The 17,897-nt window shown below is 51.6% G+C and overlaps 1 protein-coding gene across 2 annotated transcripts in view; it reads right to left on the bottom strand.

The window, feature by feature from the left end:
* Positions 1–3,501: 3,501 nt before the first annotated feature.
* Positions 3,502–17,897, bottom strand: part of FAT2 (FAT atypical cadherin 2) — an 83,398-nt gene continuing 69,002 nt past the window's right edge. For both annotated transcript variants that reach the window (XM_048861655.2, XM_075131245.1), the window contains exons 21-24: positions 12,379–12,820; positions 9,977–10,130; positions 6,512–7,104; positions 3,502–5,071 (exon numbers count right to left, since the gene is read on the bottom strand). In XM_048861655.2, coding sequence (XP_048717612.2) covers positions 4,551–5,071; positions 6,512–7,104; positions 9,977–10,130; positions 12,379–12,820 — 1,710 coding nt within the window. In that variant the 3' untranslated portion in view covers positions 3,502–4,550. The remainder of the gene's footprint in view (positions 5,072–6,511; positions 7,105–9,976; positions 10,131–12,378; positions 12,821–17,897) is intronic.

Below are 17,897 nucleotides of genomic sequence, written 5' to 3'. Positions count from 1 at the left end.
CCCTTTGGGTGGGGAGCTGAGAACAGGCATGCTTCAGACATATCACAGGCTCTAAAGCACTCAGGAGCAGGGATGGGCACACCGACTGAGCTGAGTGGAGCAGTTCGTAGGTCTCAGAGCTGCTGTTTCAGGCTGTATCCTCCTCATGGGGTGTTCTCATTCAGCTGAGACCATCCCACTGAGCTGAACCTCCCAGAGCCTCTTGTGTTGCCTCGGGAAGTGTAGAGAAAAGGCTTTAGGTGGGTTTTGTTTTATTTGCATGGCACTAGAGATCTAACTATTGCCATGATGGGGGCCAAAATGGTCTTGATCCGTCCATGTATACCCAAGGGAGGGACTGGCACCCTCTAACTCTTCAGGGGACCCAAACTGAGACTGGTATGTGAAATCATGTTCCCGTCTTTGCTTGCGGAGACGTGCGGTCTGCAAGGGGTACGGTGCAGATGCACCATTAAAGGGTTGCTATGCAGACACTTAATGCTTACCTGGCTTGTTCGAGGGACCGTCCCAATGCCATTGCCGTGGGGTGAGCACATTATCACTGATGTCTCTAGTCCGAACGTTTGTGTGCTGTTGCAATAAAGATTTAGTAACTCATGTTGCTTGCGACAAGTTGTCCCTGTTAGAATGCACTGTGTTTTATTTGATGGGGAGGCTTACTGTGAACACAGAGCTGATGGAGAGAGAACCAACCACACGGGATGCATGTTAGTCATGTTACTTAATGTGCCGCGGGCCGGTGCTCAGATGCTGTGGTGAATGCTGTCTGAACTCCAAGAGCCTGCCTGTTCACTCACTTACACTGTGAGGTTTCCCTGGACTCTAATGGGGTTACTTACACTAGGCTATGTGGAGAGAGCAGAATCAGGCCCTGGAGTTCAGATGTGGAAGGTGGTGAAGCACTGGAATGGGTTCCCTAGGGAGGTGGTGGAATCTCCATCCTTAGAAGTTTTTAAGGCCCGGCTTGACAAGGCCCTGGCTGGGATGATTTAGTTGGGGTTGGCCCTGCTTTGAGCAGGGGGTTGGACTGGATGACCTCCTGAGGTCTCTTCCAACTCTAATCTTCTATGATTCTATCTAGGAGAGCAGCAAGGGGAGGGGATTGGATAGATGGTTCTGCTTTTTGCCCTTATCTCTGTGTGAAACCTTCCGATGCCTGGCTATTGCTCAGGGCCTTCACATCCCCACCTTTGTATCCCTGGGATGCTCACTCGCACCCACAGAGCACCCAGCATAGCCATCTGTGCTGGAGAGCCCTGTTTCATGCAGCATGGAAGGGGTTAATACCCAATCACTGTGCTGTCTCTGCAGCCCAACAGGCTGGCATGGCTGGCGGAGGCGGAGTTCCCTGCTCACCTGGACGGGCATCGGGAGGAGCTGGCTGAATAGTGCAAACAAGTATCCACCAGTATTGGTTCCAATAAAAAGGCAAATCTGCTCTGATGAGTATGGCCAGCTCTGGGCCTTCGCTCCCCTGAATCTGTACACATGGGGGTGTTTTACACATGGAAAGCAAACAAGTAATCCAGATACTCATGACTGCTGCGCAGATGGAGACTTGTGCCAGAGGAAAGCTCTTGGATTGCCGTCTTGAAATCTTGCATATCCTCCCTCAGTTAACAATCGACCTGATGGCAAACATGCCCCAAGTACCCCTGTGGCATAACACTGTCAACTGGAACTGGGGCACTGGACCAAGCCGAGACATGTCCCGTATTTCCTGTTCCACTTGAACAGGATCTAGTGGCTTGTGGGCTGAGACCGCAGTACCGCTGCCTGCGATCCAGTGCTCAGTGGTTTATGGGGTGATGCTGACTTTGGGTGCTGTTTTTCTGCATTGTGCCCTGGTATTGCAAGCAAAGCCTAGTGCATCATTGTGTCCTTGGGGGTGTCTGCTTCCTCAGCTGCCTTTCCAGAGCCGTCTTTTTCCTGATCCTGGCACGCTCTGCCAGGCCTGCTCCAGCCCTAATACCTGTGGGTCAGACACGTCCTTTGGACCAGCCTACCTATTGCTCCACTCCCTGATCCTGCCATGGCCGTCTCTTTCCAGGGACCTATGTCCCTGAGCTATGTATACAGCTATAATTCTACCTCCCCGTGCCCTTGTGTGGGCATGATGCACTCCTAGAACATCATTAATCCTGGATGCACTCAGGTCTCCAGTGTCGTCAGGGGACGACAGAGTGCTGTTTGCATTTCTTTGAGTGCATCTCTTGTCCAAACAAACTTTTCTGCCCCCGTGCGGACAACTGGTTCCTATAAGGGCGGTACTGACCCTATGTGAGTCTGAGAATGGGTAGGGTCATTGTCACTTGCCTTCCTAATACAAGATCATTTATGTATCAATTCAGGACTCGATAGGTTCTAGTAATGCCAGCTAGTGAGCACCCTGGACAACCTTTCTCTCCCCTTGCCCAGTTATGTGGTTTCTGCGTGGGAGAGAATAAATGTTTCTTTGCTTGGGGGCTGTGTATGTCCTGCTTTGTGGCTCTCTTTGGCCTTGGTGCATCTCAGGTTTGTGACCTACTGTCTAGTGGCGCAAGAGTTTGGGTTTGCAACTTGGGGGTGCTCGTGGGGGTCACGTTGCTTGCATCATGCCCCCCATGTCTGACATGCAAGGGCTTCAAGCTGACTGATGAATGAAATGAAAAGGGAGCCTTGTGTGAAACGTCCCGTTTCCTGGAAAAATCGCTCTCCTCTGACTGAAGTAGGGATGTTTACTAAGGGCGTGAGTCCTGACCACTCCCCGGGTAACACTGGGGCCTCTTGGGCCCATCGCTCGGAAAACATGTAGGGAAGCTGGAGTTTTGTTCCTGGTCATGTGTGACCCCAGCACAAGCTGCTCACACTTTCCCCACCCTCGTTGTCTCGGCTCTAGAGCTGGGGCCCAAATCCACGGACCCAAAGGCCTCCAGACTTTGCGGGTGTTTGAAATCTGAGATGGATCCAGAGCCAAAATTTGCAGGTGGTTTCCGTCTTTAGAATGGGTTCAATCAACAGCCAGAATCTGATTGCAGCTGACAGGTAGGGCATCCAGATCCAAATTTTGCACCCCACACCTGTCTTTCCTCCGAGCTACGCAGCTGCCTGATGCTTACAAAGGAGCCCCCGTTAGTTTTCAAGTAAAATAGGAATACAAAACTGCCTCTTTTTTTAATTGCTTTCAAAAAGCGACCAAACAAACAAAGATAAACTCTCTCAGAGAAACAATACATTACCAAGCACAAGGCGATCCAGGCGAATCCCACCTCTCTCGACGGCGGGGGCGGGGGGGGGGGACCCTGGGAGGAGCCAGCGCACCGTCTCCTCCCCCGCTGACGTGCGGATATTCACGGCTGCACATACATACCTTGACACGCGCACACACACTCGCACACGCACAGGACGTGCTTTCACATGTCTGTGGGTCATTGCACATAGTGAGCTGCTGGAGTGCAGTCAGCAGTTCTTTCTAGGGCCTTGATCCCCAGGCTAAGGCTTGGGCAGACCCTGAGTGGAGATGCTCAGGCTGTGTGGAGTCTGGGCATGAGCGAGCCAGCGAGAACCCCAGGGTCCCCTCTGTACCCAGCAGCCTTTATGAAGAATCCCACTTTCTATAATGACAACGGAGCCATGTCCCCGGCACAAGAGATGCTGCAGATGTAGACAGACGACCGGTAACACTTGCGGTGCAGATGTAGCCTGGCACATTTCCAGATGGGAAGGTGCTGAAGTAATTGTCCAGTCAAACACCTACCTACTTTGAATTCAGGCCTGCCTGTGTATCTTGTGCCTTCTCCTGCCAGCGACCTTGTGGTACCTCATGATGTGGGTTAGGGAGGCAGGATTCTTTGCTCAGTTTCTCCTGTAGAAATGGACATTTTTCTGGGCTCTTTACAGGTGCAGGGAGACAAGCCCAGGAATGAACTAATGTAGCGGCTAAATTCCCCCTTCTCATGGCCATGAGGCACCAGCCCAGAGGACAGACGGCATTGGGGGCAGGCTGTCCTCAAAACTCCACAGTTCTGCTTGGCCCACCTTAAACCCTTGGAACCAGGCACAAGAGACCTCTCCATGCCACCCCTCAGAGACATAGCTCATCTCCCTGGACTACAGTGAGGCACCAAGTCAGTCCCACCTTCTGCTACCCTGGCAACGGACTGTCCCAAAGGTCTGTGGTCCTCTCTCCTGCTGCCAGGCTCCATATCCAGGGTAGGGAGAGGTGGGGCCTCCATGTCTAAGGAAGCTCTTGTCATGAAGAATTACTTGCCATCAGCACCTGTTGGCATCTGAGGAATTTCCTTTGTGTTCCCTGGCACTGGCCTTTCTGGTTTTTTGCCCAGCTGAGTGAGATCCATTTTGGAGCAGCAACAGGAGCTATTTAAAGAACGCCAGGGACAAGAGTCCACGCTATATTACAGCCCGACTGCACACAGGGAAGCTGTTAACGGGGGATGGGGAGAGTTGTACGTCCCAGGAGAGAGAGGACCAAGACCAGGTTACTTCTCCCTCCGTACACGTTCCAGTCACAGCTCACGCTGCTTCCTTCTCGTTTTGAACATGCAGCCCCATTAAAACATCACCTCCTCGCAGCTTCCATAGTCACTTTCCACCATGTCAGAGCCCTCGTAGTTTGGGGGTGGCATTGGCTGGGCCCTGGTGCTGGGCTGGGGCCCCACCTCGCAGTCCGCATAGGACGGCTGGGCCACGCTGAGGCGCATGCTCACCCTCTTGTAGCCAGCGTCCGGAGGGTAGGGGGTCCCCTCGCCCTGCAGCAGCTGGGAAGGGTAGTAGCTGATGGCGGTGTATTCGTTCTGGCACTGGGAGGCAGGCAGTTCCATGGGGTCGGGTGGCAGGAAGTCCTCCAGGTTCTGGTTGCTGTAGCGGGGCGGGATGGGGGCCCGCTTATTGCTCTGGTCTAGTGGGAAGGGAAAGCCACCGTAAAGACCAGGTGGTTCAGGGTCTACTTGGGGAGGAGGAGGAGGATGGGCAGATGGCAGAAGAGGGCCTTGAATAACGTCGTAGTGGGGATGGTCCTGGACATCCGATGGTTGGTACCTGGGCGGCCAGTAGGTGGTTTCTGCTGGATATACTGGAATAAAATCAGAACCAGGTTAACAGCTGTCCATAGCCATTCCTACTTGGAATCAGACCAAGGTATGGCTGGAAGGGGCCTCAAGAGGCCATCTAGTCTATCCCCCGTGCTGAGACAGAATTAAGTATACGTAAGTATACATCTAGTTATCCAATAGCTCTCTCTCTCTCTCCATCCATCCAAATCTGGGTATACTGGAGAGAAAGGAAGAGAGAACAAGTAGAAAAGAGGGGTGTAGTGGGTCAGGTGTGAGGGGTCTTGGCAGGGCTGGGGGGGGATAGCTGGGTTTAGCAGGTCAGGATTGAGGGGTGTTGGCAGGCCTCTGGGGACGGAATAGCTGGGTGTAGCAGGTCAGGATTGAGGGGTGTTGGCAGGGCTGTGTGTGTGAATAGCTGGGTGTAGCTGGTCAGGTGTGAGGGATGTAGCAGGTCAGGAGTGATGGGTGTTGGCAGAGCTGTGTGTGTGTGTGTGGGTATGTGTGTGAATAGCTGGGTGTAGCTGGTCAGGTGTGAGGGGTGTTGGCAGGGCTGTGTGGGGGAATAGCTGGGTTTAGCGGGTCAGGATTCAGGGGTGTTGGCAGGGCTCTGGGAGGGAACAGCTGGGTGTAGCAGGTCAGGATTGAGGGGTGTTGGCAGGGCTGTGTGTGTGAATAGCCGGGTGTAGCTGGTCAGGTGTGAGGGATGTAGCAGAGCTCTGTGTGTGTGTATGTGTGTGAATAGCTGGGTGTAGCTGGTCAGGTGTGAGGGGTGTTGGCAGAGCTCTGTGTGTGTGTGTGTGTATGTGTGTGAATACCTGGGTCTAGCTGGTCAGGTGTGAGGGGTGTTGGCAGGGCTGTGCGGGGAAATAGCTGGGTGTAGCAGGTCAGGATTCAGGGGTGTTGGCAGGGCTCTGGGAGGGAATAACTGGGTGTAGCAGGTCAGGATTGAGGGGTGTTGGCAGGGCTGTGTGTGTGAATAGCCGGGTGTAGCTGGTCAGGTGTGAGGGATGTAGCAGGTCAGGAGTGATGGATGTTGGCAGGGCTCTGTGTGTGTGTGTGTGTGTGTGTGAATAGCTGGGTGTAGCTAGTCAGGTGTGAGGGGTGTTGGCAGGGCTGTGTGTGTGAATAGCCGGGTGTAGCTGGTCAGGTGTGAGGGATGTAGCAGGTCAAGAGTGATGGATGTTGGCAGGGCTCTGTGTGTGTGTGTGTGTGTGTGAATAGCTGGGTGTAGCTAGTCAGGTGTGAGGGGTGTTGGCGGGGCTGTGGGGTTGTGGGGGGAATAGCTGGGTGTAGCAGTAGGGACTAGACTGCATGGGGAGGGCTGTGGCATAGGCTTGGACAGCATCTGCCCACACTACACTGGCTCTGGTCAGTGCCATTGGCCCTTCACAAGCCTGCAGCCCGAATGCATTGAGTCATCTCTAGCAGGAGGAAGGGGCGTGTGGAGGGGGAGCACTGACCCATCTGCTCCCTGGCCCAGGAGCTCTTGATGAAGGACTCGTTGTCGGAGATGGAGGAGGGCGCGGCAGATGGGAGGTTGGGGGCCACGCTGCACACGATGGTGCCCCGGGGTTTCTGGGCGTTGCCCGAGCTGAAGGTGACAAACTCTGACGTAGGGATGGGCTTGTGCGGCTCCGGCGTGCCCCTGTCCAGGTTGTTGTGTGGGCCATTGCTGAGGATGTTGAGCTCGATGGGTGGCGGGGTGTGCGTGGCCACCCCCACGCTCTTGGAGAACTCGCTTTTGGAGAGCAGGTCTGGGTCCTCGCTGGCCACAGGCTTGTGGGCCTTGGCGGGGCGGCAGTAACGCCTGCGGACGAAGGCGAAGGCCGCCGCCAGGATGGCGACGCCCAGCACCCCAGCGACGATCTCGCCGATCTCCACGGGACCCATCCCCCACTTGGCAGGCGCGATGTCGGGAGTAACGAGTCTCTGCGTGCAGAATGCCCCCTGGTACTCCCCGGTGCAGATGCAGCGGACAGAGCCACCGGCGTTCACGCAGCGCCCCGCGTTCCGGCAGGGGTTGTCCTGGCATTCCTCAGCCACCTTCTCACACCTGCAGCGGGGAAGGGGAAGGGAGACACCGGCCGTCAGAGCTGGGGACACCTGCCGGAAGCTCTAACCAGTTGAAGCAGTGCGGCTGCTCCACACAACTGTTCTCAGAACCCCAGCATCCACTAGCACAAAATTATGCCCGGCCTCGGTTGCTTGCCTGCCAAGAACCAGCCCTTCGGTTTAGGAGATGCTGTACCGCCACCAGGGGATTCTGTGGGACTTTTCTGTCCATTGGGCTCCCAAGTTCTCTAGCTTGGAGGGAGGTGGGGCCACGCTGGGGAGCCTGTGAGGTCGATTTCTGAATGGGCCTTTCTCTGGAATGTGGTGTGTTATTCCTCTAGCGGTGAGGTGAGGAGGGGCCCACAGGGAAGTGTCCCTGGCAATAAGTTAAAGGATAGTTTTCAGAGAACAGGAGCAAAGTTGCCTTTTCTCCAGTTCTGCCAGGTAGCGGGAGAATTGTGGGGTGGGACAGGGGAATGGCCAGCTTGTAAAGGCAAACTTGGACCCCAGCCACCTTTGTTTATCTTATACCCATATTTGCGGTTCGTTTGGTCTGGAGCAGCTGCTTTATCCCCATTTGTAGTCCTTTCATGGTAGCACTGGCTACCCTAAAGTTCCTTCTCCCTGGTTTTCTGTAGGGTGGTGCACTACCCCTGTCAAGCCACCCAAGGAACCCTGAAAATGCCACTGCTCCCCTCAGCCATTCGGTACATTTCGCCACACCGCAGAGACGTAAAACAGATGATTGCAATACCAAAGGCTACGGGACAAAACTCCTCTTTCCAAAGTTCAGAGGAAGATTCTTCTCCAGTACACCCCTCTCCTTTGCTGGGGAGAACTGGGTGCTTGGAACCTCTCCACTCTTGAAGTCTGATAAATCAGGCTAGGGAATCCAGAGACACTCTGAACTGCATTCATCTTTAAGAAACCTCCTCAGATGTAGTTTACCTAGCCGGTCTTCCCAAGGGAAGCTACAGATGTTTGCAGCCTGGAGCAAACATCTGGGGAGTGTCCAGAGTAGCTCTGACAAATGCATGAATTTCTAGAAGCTCTAGTAAAGACCAGCTGGCCCTTAGGCACTTAGAGATTTTATGAAAAGTCCGAGGAATCAAGACCAAAATACTGATTTCTCTTTTCCACCCCCATTAAAAAACCTGACACTCTCCCATCCCTGAATAGAACAGGAATCATCAACTTCAAAATGATTCTAGAGCTCTGAACTCCTTCAGGGCTCGAAAAGCTGGATTTGGGATCCTCCCACCCAGTAGCAACACCCCTCCCACCCTGAACTGGCCCCTTTTTAATCACATTTCTTTTTCAGCTTCCTCTCAATACCTTCTCGTGCATAACGATTTATTTAAGGGACACACTCGCACACCCTTTAAGGTTACCTCCTTATGCTAAACAATCTGTTCCATCTTACATTTAGCTGTGACACTTGGAGCACCTTCCCCAGACCTGCAGAAGTGCTCCGGGAAGCTGGAAAGCGTGTCTCTCTCACCAACAGAAGTTGGTCCAATAGAAGATATCACCTCCCCCACCTTGTCTGACTAGAGGGTGCAGCTTGTTTCAGGTGCAGCAGTGCCACCTGGTGAGCAGTTGCATATTTTCCCCAAAATCGGGTGGGTAATTTCAACCTTAATATTCACCCAAGAGGCCGGGCATATGCCGGGCAGCTTTAATTCAAAGGCAGCAGAGATGTGCTAGATCCACTTCACATTCAGCGTGAGCTGGGCTCTTTTCGGCCATGTTGTGGGGCAGACAGGAGCGAGGAGCCCAGAGAGGGACATGCGGTTACAGCAGGCGTAACTGATGACCCGCGGTGACATGGATCGTGAAATCTACTTCTGGAGCCACGTTAACTCTTTCAGTGCTGTCAGCGCTGAATGCGCATTCTGAACATGCACGAATGTGGATATGAAGAATATCCAGAATTATCAAAATTAATGACAATAATAATTTGGGAAGGCACATTAAACCTTGTGCTTCAGGGCTTAAGCCAGTCTCTAATTATTAGAGACCAGGATGAGCCCTGGGTCTCATCCCACTGTAGGGGCAGATTATCCTATATCCGCCTGCTGTAGGTTCTTACACTTTTCCCTGAAGGATCTGGTGCTGGCAACTATCAGAGACAGGATACTGGGCTGGATGGACCTTGGGTCTGATTCCAGTAGACATTCCTATGTTCCTTAGCACTGCAGATCTGGTGTCTGACAGACGTGGTCCCTAGAGTATCCCCACCAGCAGTGTCTTGGTAACTGTAAGGATCTGACTCTTGGCTGATATTAACCAACTTGCTTTTCAGCTGTAAAACTTGACATGTGTCAGATACAGAGCCGTCATCAATCTCCCCAGAACAATGCATCCTCTGTGCTCGTCCTCTCAGTTCCGCGAAGGAGCCCTGACATGTCAGGGATAATTTGTAACACAGCCGAGCTAAGTGTCTACTTGTTACAAGAGCAGTTCTGGGAACAGCCCTGTCACAAGAAGACACTTTGAATCGGCACCAAAGAAAACATTCACTGACACCCAGCAAAATGCTGACTAAAGGAGATTATTTTCCCAGGCTCTAAGAACTGTGGTACATAGCTCAGCTAGTGACAATGCAATCGCAGGGGGATTAATTCATTGTCTGATTCTTTATGCCTTCTAGAGTCTGGGAATGCAACCCAAACAGTGCATGTAATGTGATGATCAGTCTTGGAGTGGCTGGCCAGGGTATTAAGGTTTGTGACCAGGTAAACTGCAGGAACATGCAGTTCCTGAGTATTCACCCCAGCCATGAGAAACGGCGCCCAAGGTTAACCGTGTCTTGTAAGCTGAGGGCTCCGCAAAGGGGAACACGCAGTCCCAAAGCCATTCCTTGGTCTTACCTTTCCCCCAGATACCAATCTGGGCAGCGGCAGGTGTAGCCTGTTTTGGAGAGGAGGCAGGTGCCCCCATGCAAACAGGGCTTGGATTCACACGGGCTGTCCCCCAGCTCGCAGCGGTTGCCGGAAAACAGCACTGGGCAGATGCAAGTGTAACCTAGAGAGGGCAATAGAGAGCTGTGAGATTGCTACACCAGCTAGCAGGGAACTGGTGTCAGAGGTGGTTTCTGGCCCAGAGTGCAAGAACAATCTGACACGTTGGGAAATAGCAGCGGGGGTGAACTTGGGGTTGAGGCTGCACAATAAGACACACCACAACTGCCCAGTGCTGAGCCTCTCCTGAATGTGTCTTGTAACCCCGGGTACAGCTCAAGTGAGGTCCTAAATGTAGCTGGTGGTCCCCTCCCTCCCAGGAGGGCAAAGCTGATCCATCAGCTGCAGATTTCTATGACTCTTTTAGACATGATGCCAAGTACCCCATTGTTTTCCGTTCTCGCCAGTCTTTAGCCCGCCAAGTGCCCAGCAAAAGGCCATGTGCCAGGCAGCTCCTGTCCGGACACACTTTGTTCCACTTCTCCGTGGGAGTTGTCATATCGACAGCAGGAGAGAAAACCCAATGTGGTGGGTGGCTGGGATTCTATTTTTCTGGTATCTGCCAAATCAAATTCTGATACCGGGAATTTCAACTGCTCTGCTGAGCTCTTTTGCACCATGCAAGAGCAAGCTGCGCTGGGGAAGTGAAGCCCCTCCACCTTGGAGCATCCTAGAAAAGTGCCTGGTTATGACCCCAAAATAAACACCTCCATCCTCTGTGCATTAAGTAACTCAGGCAAGTTCACGCTCACTTCTGCATCACTAGTAGAGACCTGTGTACACACTCATGCACATGGCAGGCACAACCAGCCAGCCATGCAAACACAGACACATGTATGTTCAGTCCTACACAAATGCATACATATGCTCACACACTGTATCCCTGAACATGATCCTGTTACTGGCTGGTTGGCCTCATTGTGACATTAGCATGAGATCCAAGCATATTTACACAAACACTTTCTTGCACAAACACACATGCCCTTGCACTCCAGCACACACACACACACACACACTTGCACAAGCACATTTGCACATATGTGAACATGTGCACACATTCACCTGGACACACATGCACCCTTTTGCAGGTTTGCACACTCGCACACCATGTCTGTACGCTTTACCTCGAACAAGTTCACCTGAGCTAAACAGCTGCCTAGCCGACAGGATTCTAAATCCTGTCGCCCGAGGATGCAGGCAGGGAGGGAGGGAGGGAGGAAGGGAGGTGTGCTCTCAGCCCTTTGATTGCTGCTAGCCCAACAGGGCGTGGGACCCTGCAACAGACCTCAGGCAGAAAGACAAAAGCATCAATAAGCACAGACAGCAGTTCAAAGGATTCCCCTGTGCATGTCTCCCATCACCATGTAGCTGTATCAGAGCCACCTCCAGATGCCCCCAAGAAAGGGGAATGGAAGTCAGAGCAAGAAAGCCCAAGCATGGGCAGTGGTTGGCTCAAGAGGCTCAAGGCTGCAATGTTACGCTATCCACATGAGTCCCTCCCACTATGTTCACCCACAGAAATCAGAGCAAGATGTTCTGGAGAGGAAGGATGGTGTAGTGGTTAGGGCACTAGCCTGGGATTGGGAGACCTGACGTTAATGCTACAGGCCTCCTGTGAGGCCTTTGTCAAGTCGCTCTGTGTCTCCGTGCCCCAACTGTGAAATGGGGATGATAGCACTGACCTGCCTCACAGGGGAGTTGGGAGGTTGATGAGGTGCACAGATAGATACACCCATGTTTGTGACATTGATGAAATCCTGTTACAAATAACTGCTGGGCAGCCAGGTTCAGATGAACCCAAGAATTGCAGGCATGAGCTTGTGTTAATGACTTTCACAGGTTCCCTCCCCCACCCCCGGGAGTCACTTACAGGATGGGAACAAATCCACATCTCGTCTTCCCACAGTGTTTCCACCTTCCGGGAGCTGAAATGTCATGGGATGACCAGACCTCACGTTATTCCAGCCCCACTAACGGCTCCTTGAGGCTTTGTAAAAGCCTGAATGAAAATACAAGTGAATCCAAACACTGCAAAGACACCAGGCCCTGGGCCCACTCCACCCAGAAACAGCGGTGCACCCGGTCTGATGTGCCAAGGACTGCGGAGTCATGCTTCCAATGTGGTGTTTCACTGATTGAGGACATTGCCCCCTGACAGCCTGCTGGGAGATGCAGCGCTGTGAAAAGCCACAACTTCCCCTCCTCTGGGGCAGCCCCCTTAAATTTGCCATTCAGATCATCTGTTTGCCACGCTCGCCTCCAGACTATTGATTTCTTATTGCCCAGAAAGTAACGGCAGGACATTCACGTACCTCCTCCGTGAGTCTCGACGCACATCCCCTCATTGAGGCAGGGGCTGCTGCTGCAGGCGCCGGTGTGAGAACAGCACTGCTTTATCCCCACCTCCTCCACAATCCCCTTCGCCTGGCTGTCCCCAGGCAGGAGCCTCACGTCTTCGCTGTCAATTCTGACAGCATCCAGGCAACCTCTAAACCCCCGAGTGACCCGCTGGGGCTGTCGGGACTGGACGATCCCCCCGAAGAGCAGATCTCTCCTGGAAGGGGAGATGCTGCAGGCCACGGGCAGCTGGAGAGACGTATTTCCCAAGCTGTCGACGAGCAAGCGGAGGGAGGTGCTTTTCACTTCCAGAAGGACCGAGTGCCACTCTCCGTCGCTCACAAAACCCAGGGAGGAGAGGTTGCCATTGATATTGCCACGGCATCGGTGTCCGAGATGAGGCACCCCGTTAACGAGCTGCAAAAGACGCCCAAACAGCCAGAATTAGCAGCAATGCAAGCAGCAATGCAAGCAGCATTGTGCCGCGAAGCTTTCAACGCTCCCTGCTCCCCTCCTTCCCCTTCTGTGCAAGGCAAGAGGGGAGCAGCTGAGATTTCCAGGACCCCAAGAATCTTCAGCCAATAGGACTCTTCCACCAGCCAGACCTCCTGAGGCTTTGCCTTGCGTTAGAAATGAAACGCCCATGGGACTGTCCACGGTGAGGGACAACTGTGTACATCTTTGACATTACAGTGTGTCTCACCGCAGTTCCTGGTGGACTGAGCAAACACCTTCACCATTAACTCTGCTGGCAGCCTCAGCGGGAAGCTGAAAGATTGCACTAGCCTTGCAACCGACAGTCTCCTCTTGCCCCCCAAGCTGTTGCCTATTGGCAGGGTGGTCTCGGGGGGGAGCCGGAGTCGGTAGGTGCTGGCCTGGAGAAGGCAGCTGCCTCTCGCCAGCGCTAAACTTCACACCCAAGAAGTCAAACCTACTTTAAAACTAGGTTTGCGCTGCTATTTTGGAAAACAACTAGTCCGTCTCATCTTGCTCACGCAGCTCGATCCCTGTCCTCTCCTGCAGCCCTTGACTAGTAGGTGGAGAGGGCTGCTCATGAGATGGGCTATAAAGCCAGGAGCTGCTCTGCCCTATTTTTAGCAGGTGTTTCAAGCGGATCATGCAGTAATCAGCATAGCTGGAACAGTGCACGGATGGACTCAACGCCCTCCCCAGCAGCTAGATGGGAACTGCTTCTAGAAATGATCGTGCCGTGGGCCTGTGGCCATGCTGGGGCACCTGGGTGACCCGGAAAGTGTGAGGTCTCTAGACGACTGCGCTGTGGGCTGCTCTAGGATCACCTCCTTCTAACTGCTGGACCATTCCACTCCACTGTTACAATGGGGAGAAAGAGGGCAGGGCAGGAGAAAACCATTCTTAATGTGAACAAACCAAACAGCATTTTATTATTTCCTTTTGTTTTTTGTTCTCTCTAGGAATGGCTGTGAACCAAAACCCAGCTCCTGTCACTTTTCCAGTCAGCCAAAGATACGTTGTTAGCTGCCCCTGGGACTCCTGTAATATGTAAGGCCAAATTCTGCTCTAACTTACTGAATGCATCACCCTGTGGGTTCAGAGTGCATGCTAGGACAGGCGGGATTTAGTCCCTCCTGCCTCCCTTTGTAAAGAGCTGGGAGGTGGGAAGGAATCATCTCTGTGCTGTGATTCATCATGCCATAAGAAGTATGATTCGGATTATGGTAGCACCCGCAAGCCACAACAGAGATCAGGGCCCCGCTGGGTGCTGTACATAGGCCCAGTGAGACAATTGCCACCATAAGGAGCTAACGATCTTCTGTCTCCCAGTTCCACGCTCCGTGCCCCAGACCACATCGCCACGTGGCAGCATGCAGAAGTTGCATGACTTTACTTCCCAGCCTCTTACAGCCCCCACCTGCTGCACCGGGGTTTAATTTGGATCACCGTAGGGCTGGCATTCAGGATGCCTGGGCACAAGTGAACTCCATTTCCCAAGTGATTTCTTGGTATCTTGTTACTGGTGTGGAAGCTGCCCATGCTGGAGCTTCTCTGTTGGCATTAACGAGAAGTGCCGAAAGAATCTAGGCAAGCACGAGCAGCTGGCAGGGCTACATTGTAGGAGCAGGTAAAGGGGGCCAAGAAGAAAGAAAGAGACCTGCTGTAGTACCCAGCTTTTTATCAGCACACTGGAAACCAGGGCCAAAGCTGCTAATACCCACTGCAATCCAATACTCCCGCTCCAGCACCAGGGGCTGGGACTGACACAATCAGATCATTGAAATTCTAATAACTAACCACACAAACGCTCTCTGCATTGTAATGGAGGGGCAGTGCGGAAAAAATGCTGTCCATTGCCTGTGACTCCTTTTAAAAACTTTGGTGGGACAGAGGAAAAGAGAAAGAAGCAAGTAAATGTGGTTTCAGGGTGAATTCAGGTGAAAACCCCTCTTTTCCCCTACCGCACTGATTCGTAAGGGAGCGTCTTCTATAGAACCCAGGGGGCCATGAATAGGGAGAATGCCCAAGTGGAATTTCAAACATTTGTTTCTCTCTCTCTCTCTAATATATATGTATGGCTGTCTCCTCTACCCATATATATGTATATATATGACAAGGGGAAACCTGTTTTGGAAGGACTTGTAGAAACTGGTGGATGATCTTCACTGGGTGACACTTGGGGGAGCTGTGCGCATGGATCTCTGCACAGTGGGGTGAGAATATCAGAGAAGGTTTTGCAGTTTCCCTTCTGTTTTAAACACAAGCTGAGCATCAGTAACTGGCTTGCTCAGATTCTGGGGACAAGTTAGGATTCAATTCCCCTGAAGCAAAAAGAAACTCCTTTGTGAGTCTCGTCCAGCTAGCCTGTCTTTTTCCTCCTTGTGGTGCACAATGCCGTTTCAGCATGGGTGCAGTGCTTGGAGATCATGAGGATAAGGCAGGCGTGTTCACTCTGGGAGGAATTTGTTCAAAACACTGGAACTACAAACTCAAAACCATAAGCAAATAAATAACAGATGCTACTGACTTGTGCTTATTTGCCTATTTTTGCAAAACTAAAAACTTGAGGGCACCCAGAGTTTATCTAGGCAACATGTCCTGGCAATGTTTTGGTCCCTCTGATGCACTTCACAAACAGTGTGACAAAGAAATGAGTCAAAGGCACTGCTGCCCCTCCAGCTGAAGGGCAGAATATCTATTAATATTACCCACTGGACAGGCACAGCCGTCTATTTATAGCCTGTCATAAATATAAAGGGAAGGGTAAACACCTTTAAATCCCTCCTGGCCAGAGGAAAAACCCTTTCACCTGTAAAGGGTTAAGAAGCTAGGATAACCTCGCTGGCACCTGACCAAAATGACCAATGAGGAGACAAGATACTTTCAAAGCTGGAAGGGGGGAGAAACAAAGGGTCTCTCTGTCTGTGTGATGCTTTTGTCGGGAACAGGAAAGGAATGGAGTCTTAGAATTTAGTAAGTAATCTAGTTAGATATGCGTTAGACTCTGTTTTGTTTAAATGGCTGATAAAATAAGCTGTGCTGAATGGAATGTATATTCCTGTTTTTGTGTCTTTTTGTAACTTACTGTTTTGCCTAGAGGGATTCTCTATGTTTTGAATCTGATTACCCTGTAAGGTATTTACCATCCTGATTTTACAGAGGTGATTCTTTTACTTTTTCTTCAATTAAAATTCTTCTTTTACGAACCTGATTGCTTTTTCATTGTTCTTAAGATCCAAGGGTTTGGGTCTGTGTTCACCTATGCAAATTGGTGAGGATTTTTATCAAGCCTTTCCCAGGAAAGGGGGTGTAGGGTTTGGGAGGATTTTGGGGAGAAGACGTTTCCAAGTGAGCTCTTTCCCTGTTATATATTTGTTAGACGCTTGGTGGTGGCAGCAATAAAGTCCAAGGGCAAAAGGTAAAATAGTTTGTACCTTGGGGAAGTTTTAACCTAAGATGGTAAAAATAAGCTAGGGCGTTTTCATGCAGGTCCCCACATCTGTACCCTAGAGTTCAGAGCGGGGCAGGAACCTTGACATAGCCAAAAACACTGGGGGTTTGGTAGGTGGCCGTCTTGAACTCAGTCATTAACTAGCCTTTGTCACCAGGCCCTATGTGTCGGGGTTGGCTAATAAGTTGTCTCTTGGCTGCTATGCATGCCTCCTCCTCTTTCCCTGTGCACCTTCCTGAGGGCTAAGATCAGTTGAGGTGATTTTATTGACCAGTCTCTGAGCTGCTCTAAGACTTGGAGACAAGGTGCTTCCAGTAGAGCATCCCTGGTTATGTGACTTTCTTGCTCCAAGGGCCTGCTGGAGCCTAACTCTGCCGGCCTTCAGGGTGAAATCTGAGGCACCCCTTTTAGATCCGATGTGGGCTTGACAATGGCCCCTCCCTGAATGTTTTGTTGGGGCAGTAGAGGGGCGCTCCGGGGCTGTGCAAGGTGCAGAAGAGGGTGCAAGAGTCTTCCGCAGCTTTCATGCCCCTGGGCAATGGGCAGGGGCAATGGGCAGGTACAATCACAGTCCCTGCATTCGCTGTGCTCAGCAACTGGTGCATCCCAGCCAGAGGGGCCAGCAGATCTGAGCTGCTATGCAAGGTCACGCAGAATTCTGGCTGAGAAAATTCCTTCTGGTCAGCAGACCCTTTCGCCATTTCCCCCCACGCTGCATGGCCAATGGCTTAATGCCGCCACGGGGCTCAGGGATGGGGACTGCGTGAGCTGCCTCTTCTGAGCAGTTTGAAATGGACACTGTCGTCTTAAAAACCATCCTCCTGTGTGAATATTATTCACCCACTCCTGTTCCAGCCATCCCCTAAGATTGCTGTAGCTGCAAGAAATTAGAGAAGAAAAAACCTATTTCTCTGTGTTTTTTCAGTTTGTTCCTTTGACAGCACTTGGTATATTGCCAGCTCCACGGATTCCCCTGCTAGACCATTTCTCTTGTTGTTTGTGGGGGTCTTTTATGCCATAACAACGGAAAGAAAAACTTTTACAAATCAGAAAACGCCACAGAAAGAGGCAGGGGTTTTAGGGGCTGGAGAAGCACTTGAAAGTATTGTTAAACTCCGTTTAAAAAATTGATCGTGTCCCTTTAAATGAGCATGATGCTGCATTTAATTTATGTCTTAAGTCTCGATTACACAGAGATGGGTTCAGGGAAAAAAACCCAGTAAGTCAAGAAGTGAGTTATAAGATATAATGGGCCTAATTTAAGTTTGATAATTAATGAGGAACAGACAATAAAAGCCTTTTCTGGAGGGCTCTTGGTTTCCTTCTGCTGCCAAGGTGGAAGGGAGCAGACACATGCTCTTTTGAATTCTTTATAGATTCAGCGAGTGCAGCCAAAGAAAGGGGAGAGATCAGATGAAGATGTTCCTGGTTCTGGCAGCTGTCTGGAGTGACGAAACCCACTGCAGGAAACATAAGCTAAGAGGCCTGCAAGTTTAAGCTTGAATTGGTTCTCCCGCATCTCACTGGCTAAAGTTGCCTGGATCGTTCATGAAATAGTAAGTGATGTGA

This window comes from Caretta caretta, chromosome 8 (genome assembly GCF_965140235.1).
Source record: "Caretta caretta isolate rCarCar2 chromosome 8, rCarCar1.hap1, whole genome shotgun sequence".
Classification (NCBI taxonomy): Eukaryota; Metazoa; Chordata; order Testudines; family Cheloniidae; genus Caretta; species Caretta caretta.
This window is presented reverse-complemented; position numbering and strand designations above follow the sequence as displayed.